Source organism: Pristis pectinata, chromosome 21 (genome assembly GCF_009764475.1).
Source record: "Pristis pectinata isolate sPriPec2 chromosome 21, sPriPec2.1.pri, whole genome shotgun sequence".
NCBI lineage: Eukaryota > Metazoa > Chordata > Chondrichthyes > Rhinopristiformes > Pristidae > Pristis > Pristis pectinata.
In genome coordinates this window covers 6,344,882-6,366,523 of record NC_067425.1, presented here as the reverse complement: position 1 = coordinate 6,366,523, position 21,642 = coordinate 6,344,882, and the positions used below count along the sequence as shown (strand labels likewise).

At 42.4% G+C, this 21,642-nt stretch overlaps 1 protein-coding gene across 3 annotated transcripts in view; it reads left to right on the top strand.

The window, feature by feature from the left end:
* The window catches only part of dph1 (diphthamide biosynthesis 1), a 618,447-nt gene that overhangs the window by 294,772 nt on the left and 302,033 nt on the right, over positions 1–21,642 (top strand). For all 3 annotated transcript variants that reach the window (XM_052035832.1, XM_052035833.1, XM_052035831.1), the window contains one exon: positions 1,456–1,577. In XM_052035832.1, the coding sequence (XP_051891792.1) occupies positions 1,456–1,577 (122 nt within the window). The remainder of the gene's footprint in view (positions 1–1,455; positions 1,578–21,642) is intronic.

The following is a 21,642-nucleotide window of genomic DNA, read 5'->3' as shown; positions in this document are numbered from 1 at the left end:
ATGGAGAGTAGGCTCACATTTATCAGTGAAGGCTGTAGTTGTAGCTATTAGAGCTGGTTTATTGTGCAATTAATTCTGTCCCACTCTCATCACTATCCCCGTCCAATGATACTTTACTTTTGAAATCCTTGACTCCCTCACTGGTGAGAAAAGAAAGCATCGACATTCTACTTTTCCATCTCCCAATGGCCATTGTTCACAACGAGCTTCAGGTGACAAGAAGAAGGTCAGCAAGCAATGAACTGAATACCCTCTTGGCTTCTCTGCGCTGGATGAAAGCCGCAGCCTCTCCACTGGTCGCGGTTACTTTCATCTCCCTCTAATTTGGCCTTGGCCTCTTTTTGTTCTTGCTCCTTTTTGAACCACCACAGGCATTTAGATCAAAAGACAGTCACCCCAGTGTGCTTGAAATGTTTGCAGTTGCTGCAAATCTGAAATAAAAGCACAAAATCGCTGGAAAGACTCAGCAGAGAGAAAGGGAAGCAGCTAATGTTTCAGGTCCATGGCCTGTCAGCGGTACGTCAAGTGACCTTAACCTTAGTTGATGTTCACAACCACACTTTGACTGTTGTGGTCAGGAGCAGGAACCTGGACAAAATGCTGTTTGATACTTCACTCATTCCCAGAAAGAGAAAGCTCTCAGAAAGTGTGTCGTTCACAAACACATTATAGCAATGAAGATTGTTACTGTTTTGTAGGAAACATGGCTCTCAATTTGCACACAGTAAGATGTCACAAACGTCCATGAAAATAAATGAACAGATAAAGGATTTTTATTGATTTTGGTTGAGTGATTTATGTTTCCCATAGCCCCGGGGAGAACTCCACAATTCTTTCCTGATACAGTGCTGCAGGAATCTTTATGTCCAACAGAGATGGCATACAGTCAGTCGTAGGTTTAAAGTTTTATCTGAAAGTCGGACTTACCAACCACAGCATTCCCTTAATTGTATCAGCCTGAATTTTATCTTGAAATCTCTGGTGTGGGAAATGAACCCAGAATGTTCGGACTCGCAGGCAACAGATCTACACTTGAACCCAAGATTGACACCTGTGCGATTTTCCTAAAGTCAAATAAAAGCTCAGCTGGCTTTTCTATGTTTTTAGCTTCTTAAATACAGAGCAAGTTCCCTGTGTTGCAATCAATGATTATTATAGGAAAAGCCCTCCCACTTTAATAATCATTAAGCAAAGCGTCACTGAAGGGGAAAAAGTAAAGAACTGTGATCTAGTTGGCTGTAAAATTTAGGGAATAGCTCATGTGACACTGGAAACACTCACTGAATGTTGTGGGGATTGGCATGGATGGCCCAGCGGGAAGGAACTAATGAGGTTTGACTGTAACTTGTGTCTCTTTCTATGGCTAATTTTTCAGTAGTTCTGAAGTACTATTCTCCTCTGCTGCCTCTTAATGTACCTCTGTCTTTCCCTCCCTGTCCGTCTCTATTTGTCCAGTCCACCAGCCAGGAATTGCGATCGGAATATGACATCTGTGTCCCACAGTGCAAACCGCTGTCCCCAGGTGAAATTCTCGGTTGCACCTCACCGCACATTGAAAAGCCAGTGGATGCCATCATGTGAGTACTGTCTGATTGCTCTTTTACAAGTCATTTCCACAACAGAAGCACTCCAGCTGCGTAATGTAAGTTGTCACACCCCATATGAGGTCTCATTCACCCATATTTTCCCTCTCTGTGGTCAAAGGCTCGAGGGTGAATGAGCATTCAGGTGAGCTGCTGGAAGATGCCCCTGGAGTGAATTGTCATCACATGTCTCATACTTAGTGAACCCAGCACAATATGGGCCCTTCGGCCCACCATGTTATGCCGACCTTCAAACCACTCCTAAGACTATCTAACCCCTTCCTCCCACATATCCCTCTATCTTAAATTCCTCCATATGCTCATCTAACAATCTCTTGAACTTGACCAACGTATCAGCCTCCACCACCACCCCAGGCAGCGCATTCCACGCACCAACCACTCTCTGGATGAAAAACCTCCCTCTGATGTCCCCCTTGAACTTCCCCAGCAAAGTAGCCAGCATAATCAAAGACCCCACCCACCTCGGACATTCTCTCTTCTCCCCTCTCCCATTGGGCAGAAGATATAAAAGCCTGAAAGCATGTACCACCAGGCTCAAGGACAGCTCCTATCCCGCTGTAGTGTTATTTTCTCTGAAGTACATTATTTAAGGTAAATTGTCACATAAGCATTTAAAGAGAAGCACCAGAATCAGATTTATTATCACAGACATATGATGTGAAATTTGTTGTTTTGCGGCAGCAGTACAGTGCAAAGACATAAAAATCTATAAATTACAAAAATAAATAAATAATGCAAAAAAGGAATAATAAGGTAGTGTTCATGGTTCGTTCAGAAATGTGATGGTGGAGGGGAAGAAGCTGTTCCTGAATCATTGAGTGTGGGTCTTCAAGCAACTGCACCTCATCCCCGATGGTAGTAACGAGAAGAGAGCATGTCCCGGATGGTGAGGGTCCTTAGTGACGGATACCACCTTCTTGAGGCACCACCTTTTGAAGATGTCCTCGATGGTGGGGAGGGTTGTGCCCATGGTGAAGCTGGCTGAGTCTACAACCCTCTGCAACCTCTTGCGATCCTGTGTATTGGAGCCTCCATACCAGGCTGTGATGCAACCAGTCAGAATGCTCTCCATTGAGCTCTTATCACTTCTGTGTCCACACTTAGTGTGGAAAACTTGGGACTGTCCTCCCTAGATCAAAGAAAAATAACAGAAAAACGGTTGTTTAACATTAGGCTGTACGTTGTGTTAGTACCACAGCCAGGTAGAATGGAGATGATTGGCTAATACACCTGTCACTCAAGCCTCGTACCACACTGCTTTAAGTGACTGAGATTGATATTCTGCACATAATTTATTTGTAATTATACCCTCCACTTATTGCATTTTTCCAGAACAATTACCCTGCTTTTACTGGGAGAAATTACTTTAACCTTGGTTACCTCTGCACTTTAAGTAGACTTTGCTCATTGTCAGTACGTACTCTGTTTAAGCTGTGTGGGGTTTTAGAATATCAGGGAAGAAACTAACTTCACTGGTAGGAGGTGCCAGTTATCAGACAGCTTGCAGAATAACCAGAAAGGTAGATGAGGGGAAATTGTTTAGTGGAAACAGAATTATTGGTAATTTTCAGAGGGAAATTGGATAAATATTTGAAAAGGAAAAATTTGTAGGGCTATGGACTTGGATGAATGTGGCTGCATGTCTTTCTTCTGTGCTGTACGGTTCAATGGCTCACTTTGTCAAACACATTTTTATTCAACCCCATCCCCCCCCCACCCCAACACCAACCCTCCCTTTGCCTTTTATATTTCTCCAGTGGGTCACTTGGGTATAGAGTGCCCAGAACTTGGAGCCAGCGAGGATGCCTGATCAGTGCCGAGTTAGCATAGGGGAGGTAGAATTTGTCTTCTGACCATGGCTTCAGGAATTGGGAAAAGCACTGCCGTTCCCAATTGTGACATAATAACCCTCCCCTTCAGCCGCACACCTCGTCTGAGATTTGGTTCACCTGTAATTTCCTCCTCTGAGGCCAAAGCTCAAGGGAGAATGAGCATTCAGGTCTGGAGGATGCCACAGGAGAGAATTATCACCATGCGTTTCATACGCAGGCAATTATTATTTTGGAGATATTGTGTACCTCACCAACGTGGAATTGTGAAGTTTCAGTAGGATAAAGAAGGTTTTTCCACTTCCTAGTTTAGAACAACAATAGGGAGCGAAACTTCAGGATAGTCGCCAATAAATCTACCCAGGAATTCAGCAGAAACGTCTCTCCTCAGAGAGTGATGAGAAAAAGGTCTATACCACAAGGAGCAGTTGAGGGAAATAGCATGGTGTATGTCAGGGAAACATGGATAAGCACTCAAGGGAGAAATGAAGGGAGGGATATATTAGTGGGAAAGAAACAGTTAACTGTTCAAGTGTTTGATCCATCACCTAAACAGTTTCTGTATCTACAGATAATGTGACCTACTGAAAATTTCCAGCATTTTTGATTTCCACCATCCAGTGTGCTTTCCTTTTAACTGGAATTAGATGGGAGCAAAGCAAGAGGTTCACATGGAGCACTGGTGACCTTGAATGGCTTTTTCAGCTCTGTAAAATGCTGTATAGTATGTAATGCTAAAGATTGGTCTCTTGGTTCCCTGAGCGGATGGTTAAACAGGTCCATGTGCTGGTGTGGATGGGCAGAGTGTCTACTGTTGTATGTCTGCTCAGTAGAATGAGGATCATTAAATGATACAGCATGCAATAATTAATCTTGCTGTCAGTTAGCATAATATTACACGGTGTTCGCTTCTACAATGATAACCACAGAGGTTCTTGTACCACATTACAGAATTTGAACATTGCAAGCTTTGCTATTTCATTTGATTAATTACCTGATATTCGATGGGTTTGACTCTTATTTCTGCTGTTGGTCTCCGAGGATTAATATCAGGCGCCAATGGTATTATGTGCAGATATTAATTGGACATTGTCATCTTCCAGTTTCTGGCCCTGCTGTAAAAAGTATTTGTGATAGATTTGGGAGCATTATTAATTAACAATACTTGTGTATTTTCTTTCAATTTCTTTTTTTTAAAGTCTCTAACTCTTGCTAGGTTACAATGATCCTACCACCCTTGCCAGCATATCTTCTCTTCACAAGTAGGATTCAGACACAGGCTGCGACTGGCATTTGCTTGACAATCTAACAGTGGAGGTATTAGCAGGTCAGGCAGCAGAAAGAAACATTTAATGTTTCAGCTTGCTGATCTTTGCCAGAACTGCAAAATGTTTGTGTTGTAGCGAGCTTGAAGAGGCAGGGAAATTGGGGAGGGGGAGAAAGAATAAAAGGGAAGATCTGCAGTAGTGTAGAGAGTTCAACTGATGGTAATGGGACAAGTAAACTGACAAAAGATAGTTGTGGAGGAACTATAAGTGGCATTGGAAGTCTATTTCCCCGCAGTTGCATTTTGAAAAATTGGGAGCACTGGTTATAATTTAAAATTGTTGAACTCATCTTGAGTCCAGAGGACTGCATGTTCCTCCTCTGCTCCCTCCCCACTTTTCTCCTGCCTCATTACCTAGTGTAGCAGTTAGTGTAACGCTTTACAGAGCCAGCAACCCGGGTTTAATTCCGGCCACTGTCTGTAAGGAGTTTGTACGTCCTCCCCGTGTCTGTGTGGGTTTCCTCCGGGTGCTCCGATTTCCTCCCACATTCCAAAGATGTACAGGTTAGGAAGTTGTGGGCATGCTATGTTGGTGCCGGAAGCGTGGCGACACTTGCAGGCTGCTCCCAGAACACACTACGCAAAAGATGCATTTCTCTCTGTGTTTCGATGTACACGTGACTAATAAAGATATCTTATCTTATCTAAAGTTTGTTACATTTTCCAGTTCAAACAAAGACCCAACAGTGTTTCTCTTTCCATACTTCCTGCCTGATCACCTCCGTATCTCCAATAAGGGCACAGAATGAAACAGCATGGAAACAGGCCCTTCAGCCCACCGAGTCTGTGCCTCCCCACATTCCCATCAACTGTCCCCAGATTCCACCAATCACCTACACACTAGGAGCAATTTACAGTGGCCAGTTAATCTACCAAACCGCATGTCTTTGGGATATGGAAGCAAACTGGAACACTTGTAAGAAACCCACACGATCACAGGAAGAATGTGCAAGCTCAAGACAAACGGCACCTAAGATCCAGATTGAACCCAGGTCTAGCAATTTTTGTTTGTATTTCAGAATTTCAATATCCACTGGATTTTGCCTGACGCCCTTCATAGGGATATTAAGGATTGGGGGAAGGTGCAGTTGGCTCTGCAAACAACTACGCCTTACCCCCACCCCAGTGCAAAGAAACTGCAGGGGGAGGGAGGGAGGGATATGGAAGTGGACTGCAACTATTGGTCACAACATATTTCCTTGATTTCTTGCTAAGGGAAATACAAGTCAAACACTTTAGTTTAAGATGGGTCATAGCCTTCCTATAATTGATAATAATTGGAGTTTGCATTCATAAAAGAACTTGAGGTTATTTTTGTTATACTCGGTGATTAAGATCCTCACATTGTGAAAAATAGAGCAATGAGTAAAAGACTGAACTTCTGTCCCAGTGCTGGTCTCTGATGCAGGCAAGCTCAAGGACAAACACACCTGGTTCTACATGACCCTGGAGTCTCCACATCTTTCACCCCTTGTGTCTAGTTTTTCGTGGCCCACCCAAAAGTCGACCAATCCCATTTGAAATGAGGGCTTTGGATTCCGCAGCTTCCAGAGTGGGTTTAGTTCATAAAAATCATTTCAGAGTTCCGGCTGTGAAGTGTAGAATTCTAGAATTAGTGACTTGTGAGGGCCTGGTAAAGGTTTTCTTGCTGAGTTGCTATAATAGGATAAAATTCATGACATTGATGAAGTACCTTTTTAAAAACTCTCCATCTAATTATAAAGAAAGTATTGGACAATTTGTTTTTTTTATTCAGCCAATGGAGGAAAGTAACTAGGGGATGGTCTTCTAGAGGTATATAAGCTAATAAATGCTATTGGAAAGTACTTCTGCAATCAGAGTCCTGTGAATAAATTTAAACCAGCCAAATTTAGGATTAGCCCCAACCCTTTCCTTAAGTAGTGCATTTAACATAAAGTTCTCAAGATCTTCACGGGGTGGGGGGGTGGGGGAGGGAGGGTTAAACCAAACAAAAATTTGATTCTAAGCCACAGTTAGGTGATGACTAACTGCTTGTACAAAGAGGTAGCTTTTAAGGAACATTCAAAGGAATTGGTGGAATCCAAATATCTTGATGAGTTGTAAGACTGTAGGAAATTACAGGGAAAGGGAAGTGGTGAGGCCAACAAGAATTTGAAAATAAGGGAGAGAATTTTAACATTGATGAAATCAGGAATTAGTGTGGGTCAGAGAACCCAGGAAGCTGTTTAAAATAAGGGTGAAACATCATGGAAGGAACTCCATAGTGAAGACTAAAAACGTGTGAGCTGAGAACGTTCAGAGCAAAAGGAGCCATGTGGTGCATCACACTTGTTTAACTGTTGTACTCCCACAAAGAATCTCACAAAAATCTTGCCATTGAAAATACTGACATCAAAATCCCAGCCTATTGGTCACAAATGTACGTCCAAATATAGAAAGGGACAAAAAATTGTGCCAGTTTTTCATTGATTACTGATGAGCTCTGGGTGTTTGCTAACAGCTAACCGAAAGACGTGTGAAAGTCATGTTCCTTGTTAAAGAAAAGTTTCTGTAAAGACTAGAACCACTTAGAACTCACTTTAAGGTGGGACACAGCCTTCCTGTGTGCACTATTGATTGTGGTTTGCATTGCATAAAATAATTTATCATTATTATCTTGATGCTCTAAGCATGGTCATCAAACCATTGAATATGAATGGGCCAAACTTCTTCTCCATTGATGCCTGTGGTGGAATCTTAATGGACAAATCCCTTTCGCTTCATTCCCATACAAAGGATCACAATGAAACACATCCCTTTCTCTTCAATCCCCTATACGGAATTCTAATGGGAAAAATCCCTTAGTTTGTATGCCCCTGCGGAATGCCAATAAACTAAACCTTTTCGGATTGACTCTGTGTACAGAGTCTCAATGGACCAAATCCTTTTCTATTCACTCCCATGTACAGAATCATAATGGAACAACTCACTTTCCTTTCACTGCTCTACATGGAATTCCAATACACCAAACCTTTTCTCATTGACTTCCTATATGGAGAAATCTATTTCATGTTGGCCTGGAGTTTTGTAGCAGATGGTTCAAACAAGTCTTCCTCGACCTTACTTCTCCTGTCCCACCAGCGTTATCCGTTAGCTCCTTTCTCACTCATTTTTATCCATTTTCCCCTTGGGTGTACCGATGCTGTTCCCCTCAATAATTCCCCATGGTGGTAAGTTCTACTCTAAGTGGTGCCTGGATAAAGAAGTTTCTTTTTTAAATTTAAAAAAAAAATTTATTTACAGCGTGGTAACAGGCCCTTCTGGCCCAACGAGTCCGCGCCACCCATTTTAAACCCAAATTAACCTACCAATACGTCTTTGGAATGTGGGAAGAAACCGGAGCACCTGGAGGAAACCCACGCAGACACGGGAGAACGTACAAACTCCTTACAGACAGCGACGGGAATCGAACCCCGATCGCTGGCACTGTAATAGCGTCGCACTAACCGCTACGCTACCGTGCCACTCCTGAATTCCCGGATGTATTCATTAGTGACAAACTTAGAACTCCAAATTTTGGACTTTCCTATGCAAAAGTGAAATATCCTCTCTGTGTCTTCTCTATTGAACCACTTCAGAATCTTGAAGACCACTAGCAGGTCACTTAATTTTTCTTGCTCTTGTTTTGCAATTTGCAGTAATTCTATGAAATTCCGACTAGTGAATTCCTGTTCCATTGTACAGGAGTTCAGTGCAGTAATGACATAACCCTTCTGCTGCTGGAGGTCTAATTTTAGGCAAAAACACCAAGCACAAGCATAATCAGATTACTTATTCAGGCTGCTGCTGCTCACCAAGCTGCAGACAGTTGATCCATTGCATCATTCATTTTATTACCCACTATCAGCTTGTTTTGCAAATCTCTCATTATGTGCAATGATGTGCTTTTAATCTAGATTCTCCTACATTTTGAGCGAGGTGAAACACTACAAAATGGGTCACTTTATTTTATGCAGGCAGTTTAGAGAAAGTCCCCAGTCGAGCATAACCTTCCTCATGAAGGTAATGATGATTTTATCAGTGTGGAGATGCACCTGGAAGGGACAGCAGGTAGTGATGTGTGTAGGCACTGGATATCGTGGTGTCAAAAGTCAGACGAGCACAAAGCTATTTTTTTCGTGTTGAGCTGACATAGAAAATTTACAAAGCTTTGCAATTTGAATTTGATTTTTTTTTTCTTTTGAGTCTCAAGGAACAATGTTATTTTGAGTAGAGCTAAGTTAGACAGATAGAGGCCCAAGTGAGCATTTCCCAATTCATAGCACTCACTCCAGGTGCAAAGGAGCTTTTGTTAACGAGATGTGCCTTTTTTATTTAATTTGCATTCACTTTTATGAGCCATCACATTTGTCTCTATTCTTGATGTGTTGTTTGGGAGCTTCATATTCCACTATATCATGTGTCACCTGGGCCCACTTCATATCCCCTCCGAGTCAGGGAGTTGAGGGTTGAATTCTCCCTCCCTAAGCCTGGTCCCACGACCGGAATTGGTGCAGTACTTGAGGGAGTGCTGCCTTCCAATGGTAGCAAACTCCATGAGTCATTAATCTAAGACCCCCCTCCCCCATTCACCTGAATGATCCAACAGCAATATTTAAAAAGTGGATATTCTTGTAGAGGTGTTATTTATCCCTCAGTCAACACCAACAAATATAGAGCAGCAAACAATTTGCTGGAGGAACTAAGCGACTTGAGCAGCATCTGTGGGGGGAGAGGATTCTCCTCCCACAGATGCCTCTGAGTTCCTCCAGCAGATTGTTGGTTGCTCTATTCCAGCACCTACAGTCTCTTGTCTCACCATATGTGTGTGTGTGTATATATATATATATATAGAGATATGTGTGTGTGTGTGTGTGTGTGTGTGTGTGTGTGTGTGTGTGTGGGTGTACGATTTACTATCCCATTGCTGTATATGGGATCTTGCTGTGTTAAAATTGGCCCATTCACTGACAAAACAATAGTGACCTCAAAAGCACTCGATTAGATTTGGAATCTTTCCCTCTATTCTGTGGATGAGATGGGCTCTATCATAAATAATTTCTTCTTAATAAATTGTTCATTTTGAGTATATATTATGCATGAATAAATAAATTATCTGCATGGCCTTGTTTTATCTAGAGAACATAGAATTATCTTGAAAATTCCGCCCTGCCATTTTAGTGTTTGCCTGGTATCTCCAGCATCTCAGTGTAATGTAAAATAGTGCAGCCAGGGAGTCTGTGGATGGATAGTGTTTTGCTTTTCAGAAAGGATTTACATTCATAAATTGCCCTTTCACATTGTTGAAATGTCCCAAAGTGCTTTGTATATAATTTCATTGCTTTGACATGCAGTCATTGTTGTTTTGTAGGCAATTGTAGCAACTCTTCAGTGCTAGCGTTGCCCCAGAAACATCAGTGAGATGATTTAGCCAGTTTGTCTGTTTAATTGTTGACCAAGACATCTGAAGAATTTCTTTCTCCTTGTCAATTAATGTTGTGGGATTTATAATACCCAACAGACACAACACTTCCAATTACATCACACCACGTCAGTGCAAAACAGTCTCAGCACAGCACCAGCCTGGATAGTGGTACTGTGTTCTATCTTTCCTGATTTTCCCCAGTAAATCAATTCTGTTGTTATTTCCTTTGATGTTTCATAACTTGCTGCTCTTTCTCATTCAAATTACAGGTTTTACTGGTAAAACTTGTAAAGGCATGGAAGTGCAGTAAAAAAGGCTCCTTCATGACATTGGGAAGTCTCTTTGCTTTATAGTAGATGTTGCACTATTGAAATTAGTCACTTCTAATGTAGTAGACATGGCAGTCAATGCACAGCCAACAGCAATGTGTTAACGACCAAATAATCTGTTTTTAGTTATGTCAGTTGAAGGACAATTTTAGCCAGGACACTGGGGAGAACTACCCTGATGAAAAACATAATGATGTTGGAGGAACTGAGCAGGCCAGACAGCATCTGTGGAGAAAAGCAGGTGGACAAGCCCTCCCTCCTTCTCCATCCACTGAACCCTGTCCTTCCTCCATCTACTGACCCCTCATTCCCCCTTGTTCACTCAACCCTCACTCCCCCCTCCATCCTCTTTTGTCCACCTATCACTGCTCTGCTTTGCCCTCCTATATATCGGGCTTCCCCTTTTCCTATCTTCAGTCCTGAAGAAGGGTCCTGACCCGCCTGCTTTTCTCCATGGATGCTGCCTGGCCTGCTGAGCTCCTCCAGCATCATTGTGTTTTTCATCTAGATTCCAGCATCTGCAGTCCTTTGTTTCTCAGGGAGAACTACCCTTCTCTTATTCAAAAGATTTTATGGGTATCTTTGTCATCCATATCTCATTTGAAAGGTGGCACTCCATTGGTGCTGCCTCATTGACAGAATAGCACCCCCTTTGATGGTGCTGTACTCCTTCAGTACCAGCTAGCCAATAGTGTAACGTTCTCCCAACAATGCAACACTCCTTCAGTGATGCCCTGCTGACTGTGCAGAGTCCCTCAATACTACCCCAACAGTACCAAACTCCCTCTCTACTACCTCCCAGACAGTTTTGCCCTCTCTCAATTCTGCACTATGGGTGCCAGTCTATATTACATGCTCAATCAACTTTTATATCTCAACCAGCACCTAAAAAAGAACTCATTATATCATTGGGAATAAGGGCCCGAATTCTAAGGCAGTCCTGTCACCTTTTCTTTTACTCAGCTGCTTATGTTATTTTCTCTTGTGAGCTGAGGAGTAAATGCAATGTTGTGCTGAACCTCCAGGCTGACATGATCCGTGCCTTGTGATTGTACTGAGCAATATACAGATGTACAGCATCCATCAGTACAGTACGCCCGCCATACACGTCAAAGATGATCCTTACCCAATGATGTATCAGCAGTTATGGTGCATACAATGGCCTCAATTTTCCAACTCAACTTTCAATTGCTTGTCATTGATATTGGACTTCAAAAGTGAAGGCCAGTGACTCTTGTCTGGAAACGAAGATATGCAAAATGTCCATAAGAAAGCTGCACACAAATTCCTCAGTCAGACACTCCAGTGTTAACGTGTTTGTTTAAAACGGATTCATATCTCGTTGAATTAGCAGGCAGAGGAATTCAATGCAATAGAGTGACATTTGAACACTAACTTTTACACACACTAACTTGCCAATTAATTGTGTCAACTGAACAAATGTATTTGCAAAGATCGATAGGCTTCCTTTGATGATGGACATTCAGTGAACATCTGATGGACGAGCTGGTAATTTCCAGCCGGACATTGTTGGATTCTCCTTGGTGTTTTTCTTGAATCTGAGACTAGAGTTCACAGATTCCCAGTTAAAGCTCACTGCTTTTTTCAGTATCCAGAGTTGGTAAACAAAAGGGTGTTACCCAATTTGATACTATAGTTATCTGAAAAGCATGTATTTTTAAAATTTTTGAATAATGATGGGTTGCCGGGTTGCAAGTGAAAGCTTTGCAATTTAAAAATTCAGGAGTTGACTATTTGTGGGCTGCATTAAAATGTATCAACAGGCAGTCTTGCTGTCGTGGGGCTGTTCTCCAGCTCAGGCAGTTTCAGTGAGCAGGATTTGTGTGAAAATTAACCAGTTATTTTTCTGCCTCTGAGGAATTAGAAATTTTACACCTGTGCATAGTTCTGGTCAAATTTATTTTTCATCATAAGTTTCTACATTCAAATTCATCTAAATTAAACCAGCTAGTGTCAAATGTTGTCTGATAATGCTCCATAAGAATAAAAAATTAGAAGCAGGAGTAGGCTATTCTCTCCCTCATGCTGCTGTTCCCATTCAAAGTCGAGTTTATTGCCACATGCACAAGTCCCTGTGTGCACAGGTGCAGTGAAAAACTTACTTGCAGCAGCATCACAGGCACTTTGCATCAGATAAGCAGCATTCACAAGAAAAACATAAATATAAATTACACACAATTTTTATAAGAAAGAACACAATTAGAGCAAAACAAAACAAAGTCCATTTTAGTGCAAAGTGATCAAAGTGGTCATAGTGCTGCTAACTGTAGGGATTAGGGTTTTGCCAGGACAGGTCATCTGATATGTAAACGCCCAGGAATTTAAAGCTGCTGACTCTCTCCACCACCGATCCCCCAATGCAGACTGGCGCATGTTCGCCCTCCTTCCCCTTCTTGCAGTCAACAATTGGCTCTTTAGTTTTGCTGACGTTGAGCAAGAGGTTGTTGTTGAGGCACCACTCAACCAGGTGTCCTACCTCGCTCCGGTAAGCTGACTCATCGCCATATTGAGTAAGGGCATGACCGATCTCTTCCTTCAACACCATGGTCCTGCACGAATGTCAACCCCCTTGGTTCTCTTAATGTCCAGTGAAGCACCTTGGAGGGGTTTTCAGTAGAGAGGTGAAATGTGGAAGTGAGTTACGTGTATAGAGGTGAGATACAAGGTTATGGTCCTTCACAATCTCTCCCAACCCTGGTAAATTATGCTAGGGGAGGTGCTAGGTTAATTCACACAGGGCACCAATGAATTCAGCAACTGAGCATGAACACTGGGAAATGAGAGAAGAATGGAGCAGCACTGACAACCCTCTGTCCATGTAAAGTCCTGACAAGGATTAGCGGCAGTAGAGTGGAGGGTCCCTGTGCAGCTCACAGACTGCACTGAGCTCCATTGTTGTGTATATAAAAAAACCTTCGGAGTTTAGCAGCTTATCTAAAACTTGCAAGGGCAGCCAGGCTGTAACATATCTGTACTTTATGCATGGATTGAACTAAAAGGGTACAAAATGAGTGAGCGATATTAACAAGTGCTGAATCGTGATTCTCATGGGATTTTGTAGATTAAAATTGTCGATGTTCATATCAATCTTTGGGTATAGAGAGAGTGCTTTTCTCATCTGATTGATGTTACCTGGAACAAATTGCTCGCTGCTTTTTTTTCCAACCTCAGTGGTATTGCTTGGATTTTAGTTTAGTATATGGCTATGTGTGTGAAATTCTCATCCTCGGTTTATTTGAGTTCTGAAAGAACCAAGCAATGTATTTCCAGCTTGATTCATAGTTTAGTTCAGTTGGCAACATTCTTACCTGTGAGTTATAAGATTCTGGGATCAAGCCTCATTCCCCAGAAGAACACTTGCTGTAACCCAAGGGAGTGCCTCAGTGTCGAAGACTCTGGCCAAAGATTTTGATGTCCGGCCTCTGGCCGTGACATCAAAATCGGGCTGTGTCCCATGGCTCAGGTGGATCTCACAGATCCTGTGAAGACCCACACTGAACAATTTAGGAGCAGCTTCTTCCCCTCCACCATCAGATTTCTGAACAGTGCATGAACCCATGTTCTATCTTGTACTACATCAATGCACTGTGCAATGAATTGATATGTATGAACGGTATGTATGCAAGACAAGTTTTTCACCATACCTCAGTACAAGTGACAATAATAAACCAATTCCAACTCCAAACACTACCTCGTTATTCCTTTTTTTTTGCACTACTTATTTATTTTGTAATTTATAGTAATTTTACGTCTTTGTACTATACTGCTGCTGCAAAACAACAAATTTCATGTCATATGAGACAGTGATAAGATAAGATTTCCTTATTAGTCACATATACGTCGACACACACAGTGAAATACATCTTTTATGCGTAGAGTGTCCTGAGGGCAGCCCACAAGTGTTGCCACACTTCCACGCCAACATAGCATGCCCAAAACTTCCTAACCCATACGTCTTTTGGAATGTGGGAGGAAACCGGAGCACCCGGAGGAAACCCACACAGACACGGGGAGAACGTACAAACTCCTTACAGACAGCAGCTGGAATTGAATCCGGGTCGCTGGTGCTGTAAAGCGTTACACTAACCGCTACATCTGATTCTGAATTCTTCATAGAGCAGGGGATGGCTCATAGCATCTTGACCAACTCTTTTTCAAACAGCCACCCAAAAAATATACAAACTGTCGATGGAGGCTTTCTTTGTGAAAATAGCTGCATTACTACATTTGCCTTCTTCAAAGTGACAAAGAGTAAATAATTGTATGCTAAACACTTAGCATGTTTTCAAGAGACAAAATCAGGTGCTACCTAAAAGCTTTTTTTTGGATGATGATGATGACAGCTATACCCTTAGAATAATAGCCTGGTATTTACACATCTATTACTGGTGATGTTTGTAGTGGGAGCTCTTTGTAGTGATTAGTGATTAATCAGGAATATTGGATGAGGAGTGCATTGTTGTAATATCAGTTTAAGTGCTTGTAGCTTGCTGGTGCTGAATTGCTGAGAATGGCCAGAAATGTTTCGAGGATATTTCAGCTCCCAGCCTCCAAGCTTCTGCTGCTGAAGCAGAGCAGGGAGGTGGAGAAGTGGCAAGTGTGAGGCTGCTACTAAATTCAGGTTCTGCACGTCCTTGCCGAGATTGCTGGGTCTTACCATCCTCCCTGAGGGATCTGCTTCTACTGCAGTAGAATTGCATTGGGCCATTCAGCTCATCAGGTTTGTGCCTGTGTTTATGCTTCACACAAACCTGCTCCCACCCTACTACATCTCACCTTATTCTTCATATTCTTCTATTCCTTTTTCTTTTGTGTATTTCTCCGAAAATGCTCTTTATTAGAACCATTCCCTATGGGATTGAGCTCTACAATTTTATCATTCTCAAAGCAAAACAGTTTCTTCTGAATTTCACATTGGATATATTGATAATTAACCTTCAACAATACACACAAACATACAAAAAGTGCTGGAGGAACTCAGCAGGTCAAGCAACTAAGGAGAGTCCTGATGAAGGGTCACGGCCTGAAACGTCGACTGTTTATTTCCTTCTGTGGATGCTGCCTGACCTGCTGAGTTCCTCCAGCACTTTTTTTGTGCATTGCTCCAGATTCCGGCATCGGCAGAATTTCTTGTGAAATTGCAGAATTAAGTTCAATCCAAGTTTTAGCTTCCCGCCTGGAGAAAACTGATTAATCTTGTTAAAGAATGTTGGTCTTTTCTCATCCCACAATTCTGATGTTCATCCATTTCTCCCCTAACCACCCTGGTGGGCATGTGATGTCGTTATAACGGAGCTGTTGACCAATCTCTAAGCCATCTTTCACACTTGGTCCACAACGCGGGAAGTTTTGACAAACCGTGAATCACCTGAACACATACTTCAAATCCAGTGGAGTGATCTTTATTGTGCGTATTTTTTTTGAGAGAAGTAGACTCCATTGGCATGACTCACATTTAATTCCTGTCCCTAATTTCCCTTAAACCAATTGGCTTTGGCTATTTCTCAGGGGCAGATAAAAATCAACTGCACCGCTGTTTCTGGAGTTTTTTTATTCATTGAAGGGATGTGGGTTTCACAGGCTGAGCCAGCATTTAATTGCCCTTCCCTATTTGCCCTTGAGAAGGTGGTGGAGAGCTGCCTTCTTGAACCACTGCAGTCCTTGAGGGGTGGGTACATCTACAATACTGTTAAGGAAAGAGTTCCAGGATTTTGACCCAGCACAGTGAAGGAGCAGCAATATATTTCCGAGTCAGGAGGGTGTGTGGCTTGGAGGGTAACTTCCAGGTGGTGGTCCCCATGCTTTTGCTACCCTTGTCCTCCCAGCTGGCAGAGGTCATGGGTTTAGAAGGTGCATATAGACCAGACCAGGTAAAAGTAGCAGATTTCCTTACATAAAGAACAGTAGTGGGTTTGTACAGCAATCCAGTTGGTTAATAGTGCCAGAATATTTGATTAGCTGAACTTAAATTACCCAGGTGCCATGTGGGACTTCAATTCATAGCTTTGAATTATTGGTTCAGTAACATAACTACTCTGCTACATTTCCCTTGATCGGCACTGCATGAACTACAGTCACTCACTGACTGAACAGAAAGATGTTAGATGCCAGCTCGTCAGTGCAGATTATTGTTCCCATCCCTGTGCTTTTACCAAACTCTTTCAAAAGAAGGTAGGTTGGGGAAAGACACTGTTCCTAGGAAGATCCCTGGGATATTGAGAACTGAATGGTGTGTGGCATAAAACACTGAGCCAAGAACCGTTCCTCAATAGCTTCTCAATTCCATGCATGGCTGTTAATTCACCTCCCCATTTGAGAGCTTAGTGTGCACACTTTACAAAGTCTCTCACCTCCGACAATAAAGCTTTATTAAACTGCACCACTGAAGCAGCAGACTAATCCCGTATTGTATGTGAAGTAAATTGAAAATCCATTAACTGCTTGCAAGTTGAAGTGGCAACTTTGAGGGTTTTTTTCTGCAGCATCAATGGAAAATTTAATCAACAGATACTGCCATGTGCTGCAGATGTTGAGAAAAAATTTTGAAAATAGAGTAATAGGATGAAACTGTTTCTACTGGCAGGGACTGCAGATGTAAAATATTTGGCACAAGAACCAGAAGGGAGAGAAGGAAAGTGTTGTTACTCAGTAAATTGTTATAATCTGGATTAGAGAGTGTGAAAGGGTGATGGAAGGAGATTCAGTAGTAACTTTCACTGCGATGGATAAATGCTTTGACAGGTAAAATTTGTTGAGCATGGGGGGATGGACTTCATAGGGCTATCACAGGCATAATGGGCAGATTGGCCTCTTTCTGCGTTGTATGATTCTGTAGAGCAGATATATTTTCTTCCTCTCCATCTCTCATTATCTACAGGGTTCCCCTGGTAACTCGGTGGTAATTATGCTCAACTGAGTGGCCCTGTGTCTCCTGCATTGGGCTGGGTTCTATCTTTGGCAACAGCACAGAGGCTACAATTGGCCTCAACCCACTGAATAAGGAAGAGGAAGAGCAGCCCTATTCCCGATTCTAACACAGTCCTTTCACCCCTTCACTCCCTACTGACCCTACCACCCCTCCCCTCCACCCCAATTCAAAGTAAAAGAGTTCTGGACTGTGGGAATGAGCAGGGGAAGTAGAGTTAAATGGATTTCAAAGAGCTAACATATGCACGATAGGCCAAGTGGCTTCCTTCTGTGATGTTGAAATCTTTGGCAGCTTATCACAGCCTTTGCATGCATTCATTTCCAGCATATTTTTATTTTTAATATGAAAACAACCAAGCTTGGAATTGTGGCTCAAAGCTGCCACTGGTCAGAATTATTGGGGCTAACAGACTGTGGAGGGTCAGTGGGTAAAGGGGGCCCAGTTCATTGAACCTAAAAATTACCACGTTCAGGTCTAAGAGTGAAGCATTTATATCGTAGTTCACGGCCTTCAAGAGACAGTGCAGGTCCGTTTACCCTCCAGCCCATGTGCTTGCATTTTGTAAATCAGTTGCCGAATTGCAAGTGAATTTTTATCTCAAAGGAATGATTCAAGGATCCCTTGTCATTTCATACACATTTAATTCCCCCCCATTCTCATTGCGCCATGAAATTGCTGAAATTGTCTTGGTGTTTACAAGACTTTGCCACTGTCAAATGCTGGAACTCCCTGTCCAAGAGCAAGTACCGTTTGCAGGTGTTCTAAAAACTTTAAAACCTTATTTTATACAGAAAGGTAACAGGCCCTTCAGACCCAACGAATTCACGCCACCCGATTACGCCCATGTTAACCTACTAATCCCATGTTACCCTACTAATCCCATGTTACCCTACTAACCCCTACGTCTTTGGAATGTGGGACGAAACTGGAGCACCCGGAGGAAACCCACGCAGACACGGGGAGAAAGTACAGACTCCTTACAGACAGTAGCGGGAATTGAACCCCGATCGCTGGCACTGTAATAGCGTTACGCTATCCGTTCAGTCCAACTGAAGAACGAGCTTCTTCCTGGCTGGCTGCAGCTGAAACAGAAGTCTCAGCATGTCCACATCAACAACTGCAAACAGAAATAATGTTTAAACAAACTCTAAGTCACCAAAATCACCAGTCCTTTAACAAATTGCTAAATTGTACTTGACAATTATTTTTCATTATGTCAGAATCAAAATCAGGTTTATTGTCACCGACCTATGTCGTGAAATTTGTTGTTTTGTGGCAGCAGTACAGTGGAAGACATAAAACTCACTATAATTTACTAAAATAAATAAATAGTGCAAAAGTGGAATAATGAGATAGTGTTCATGGGTTCATGAAAACTAATGGCGGAGGGGAAGAAGCTGTTCCTAAAACCTTGAGTGTGGGCCTTCAGGCTCCTGTACCTCCTCCCCGATGGTAGTAACGAGAAGAGGCATGCCCCGGATGGTGAGGGTCCTTAATGATGGATACCACCTTCTTGAGGCACTGCCTCTTGAAGATGTCCTCGATGGTGGGAGGGTTGTGTCTGTGATGGAGCTGGCTGAGTCTACAACACTCTGCAGCCTCTTGCGATCTGTGCATTGGAGCCTCTAAACCACGTGGTGATGCAACCAGTCAGAATGCTCTCCACGTACATCTGTAGAAATGTGCAAGAGTCTTTGATGATATACCAAATCTCCTCAAATTCCTAATAAAGTAGAGCCGCTGGCGTGCCTTCCTCATGATTGCATCAATGTGTTGGGCCCAGGATAGATCCTTTGAAATGTTGATGCCCAGGAACCTTTCCACCTCTGACCCCTCAATGAAGGTGTGTGTGTAGGTACGTTGGGTATGTAGCAGTCTAAAGGAGATTCAGCAGGCAAGTTCCTGGGATGAGAGGGTTGTCCTACTGAGAGGGGTAGGACAGGCTTGGTCTGTATTGTTTGGAGTTTAGAAGAATGAGGGGTGATCTTATAAGATCCTAAGGGGGCTTGACAGGGTAGATGTTGAGGTGCTTTCACCAGTGGGAGGCAACACACGAGGGGACATAGCTACAACGTAAGGAGTCAGTCATTTAAAACTGAGGTGAGTAGAAATTTCTCTGAGAGGGTGGTGAATCTGTGGAGTGCCCCCGAGGGTGGTGGAGGCCAGATCATTACGTATCTTTAAGGTGGAGATAGATAAATATTTGAAAGCTCGGGGAATTGAGGGTTAATCGGAACTGGGATAGAAGAGTTGTTGAAGCCAATATAGATTAGTCATTTGAATAGTGGGGCAGGCTCAAAGAGCCTGGTGGCCTACTCCTGTTCCTGTCTTCTTGTGTTCTTGTGTCTTCTTGCTGCATGACTCTGTGACTCTAGACAGCCATTTGTCCTTTGTTGCTCTGACTACATGGAGGAGACATGAGCCAGATCTGTCAACTTGGGGGAATATTAGTTTGGAACTGTTGATCTTAATGAATGAGACTTGTCAATGAACCATTCAAAGACATTGAACTGTGCTTTTGTTCCCTGAAAGACTATATTGTATTAATTCAATTTATACTTGACCTGTGAGATCTGATTAGTTTGTAGGAAACTTAATTTCCCTGTTCTTAGTTCTATAAAATAAAGTACAGTTTTAAAATCACTAATACCTTTATCCAGTTCCACACATTGACTGAATAAAATACATCTTATGTTGAGAGGAGGATTAAAATAACAATTAAGCAGCTTTAAGGAATAAATTCATTTTGGCATACAGGAATGGGACTAATTGGATCGCACTTTCAAAGAGCCTACACAGGCATGATGGGCCAAATGGCTCCTGCTGTGCTGTGTAATTCTATTTCATTTTAATGCTTCTAACTTCAAAAAAGAGGCTATGGTCTGTATATTTGCAAGTGGGCTTGATAAATTGGCATTAAATATATCGGCCGGGACTTTCCATCCTGTGCCACTGACTTTGACAAAACCTTGCCAAAAGATTCAGCCGTTCTCTGGCATAGATTTCACTTCCCCGACGTTAATTTATTGCTGTGGGAACTGTGGTGCCTAGCAACTGAGGTAGTGTCAAGCTGGCAAAGTAGCCAGTTAGACTGAAGACCCTCACAGGCAGCAGAGCAGGAAGTAAAAAAAATCCAACTTTTATTACTTTTTAAACATTTTGCCATGACCAAAGTGTAAACTGCAACAATGCGGATTAAGATGGAAGCCAAAAAATTAAAAAATAATGAAGCAATGTTTATATTATTATAGACTCCATGGAATTTTGGTATAATTATTCTGAGGGAATTAGACTCCACACATATAACATTAATCTTACAGTGCTAGAGAGTCTGTTTGAACATAGTTCTGCTTGGCTTTCATTAAAAATATCATGCAACAAAGCATAACATTTTCAGTGAATTTTACAGCAATAATGTTTTTTTAAGTTATCAAGAATCTCACTGACTTTGTTGATCACATTGGTAAAGACTGCACCTGTGCACTCTGCAGAGGAGCAAGGTTTTCCATGTTTAACTGCATGTGTGAACTCCAGATGTTCTGGCAGCTCTCCTCCATCAATGATTGCCAAAAGACGTCTCCGAAAGCACCTTTGAGCCTTTGCTTTCCTCTGCAGGTTGCCATGTCTCATAGTGAAGGTCACAGGGGTGATGGTGAGGGGAATGGGGATGTTGTCACACAACATAGAATAAAAAACAGTACAACACTGGACAGGCCATTCGGCCCATGATGTTGTGCCGATCTTGAAGCCAATTTATACACAACGACCTCCCTCTGTGCATCATTCATATTCCTCCATTCCCTTCATATTCATGTGTCTATCTAAAAGCCTCGTAAACTCTACCAAACTGCCTACTACCCCTGGTAACCCATTCCAGGCACCTCTGTGTAAAAATCTTGCTCCTCATGTCACCTTTAAACTTCTCCCCTCTAACCTTAAAAGTATGTCCACTGGTATTTGATATTTCTACCCTGGGGAAAAGATCCTGACTGTCTACCCTATCTATGCCTCTCATAATTTTAAAAAACTCTATCAGGTCTCCCCTCAGCCTCTGACACTCTAGGGAGAAAAACCCAAGTTTGTCCAACCTCTCCTGACAGCTCTTACCGTCTAATCCAGGCAGCATCCTGATAAACCTTCCCTGCACCCTTTCCACAACGTGAGTGACTACTCATCTGA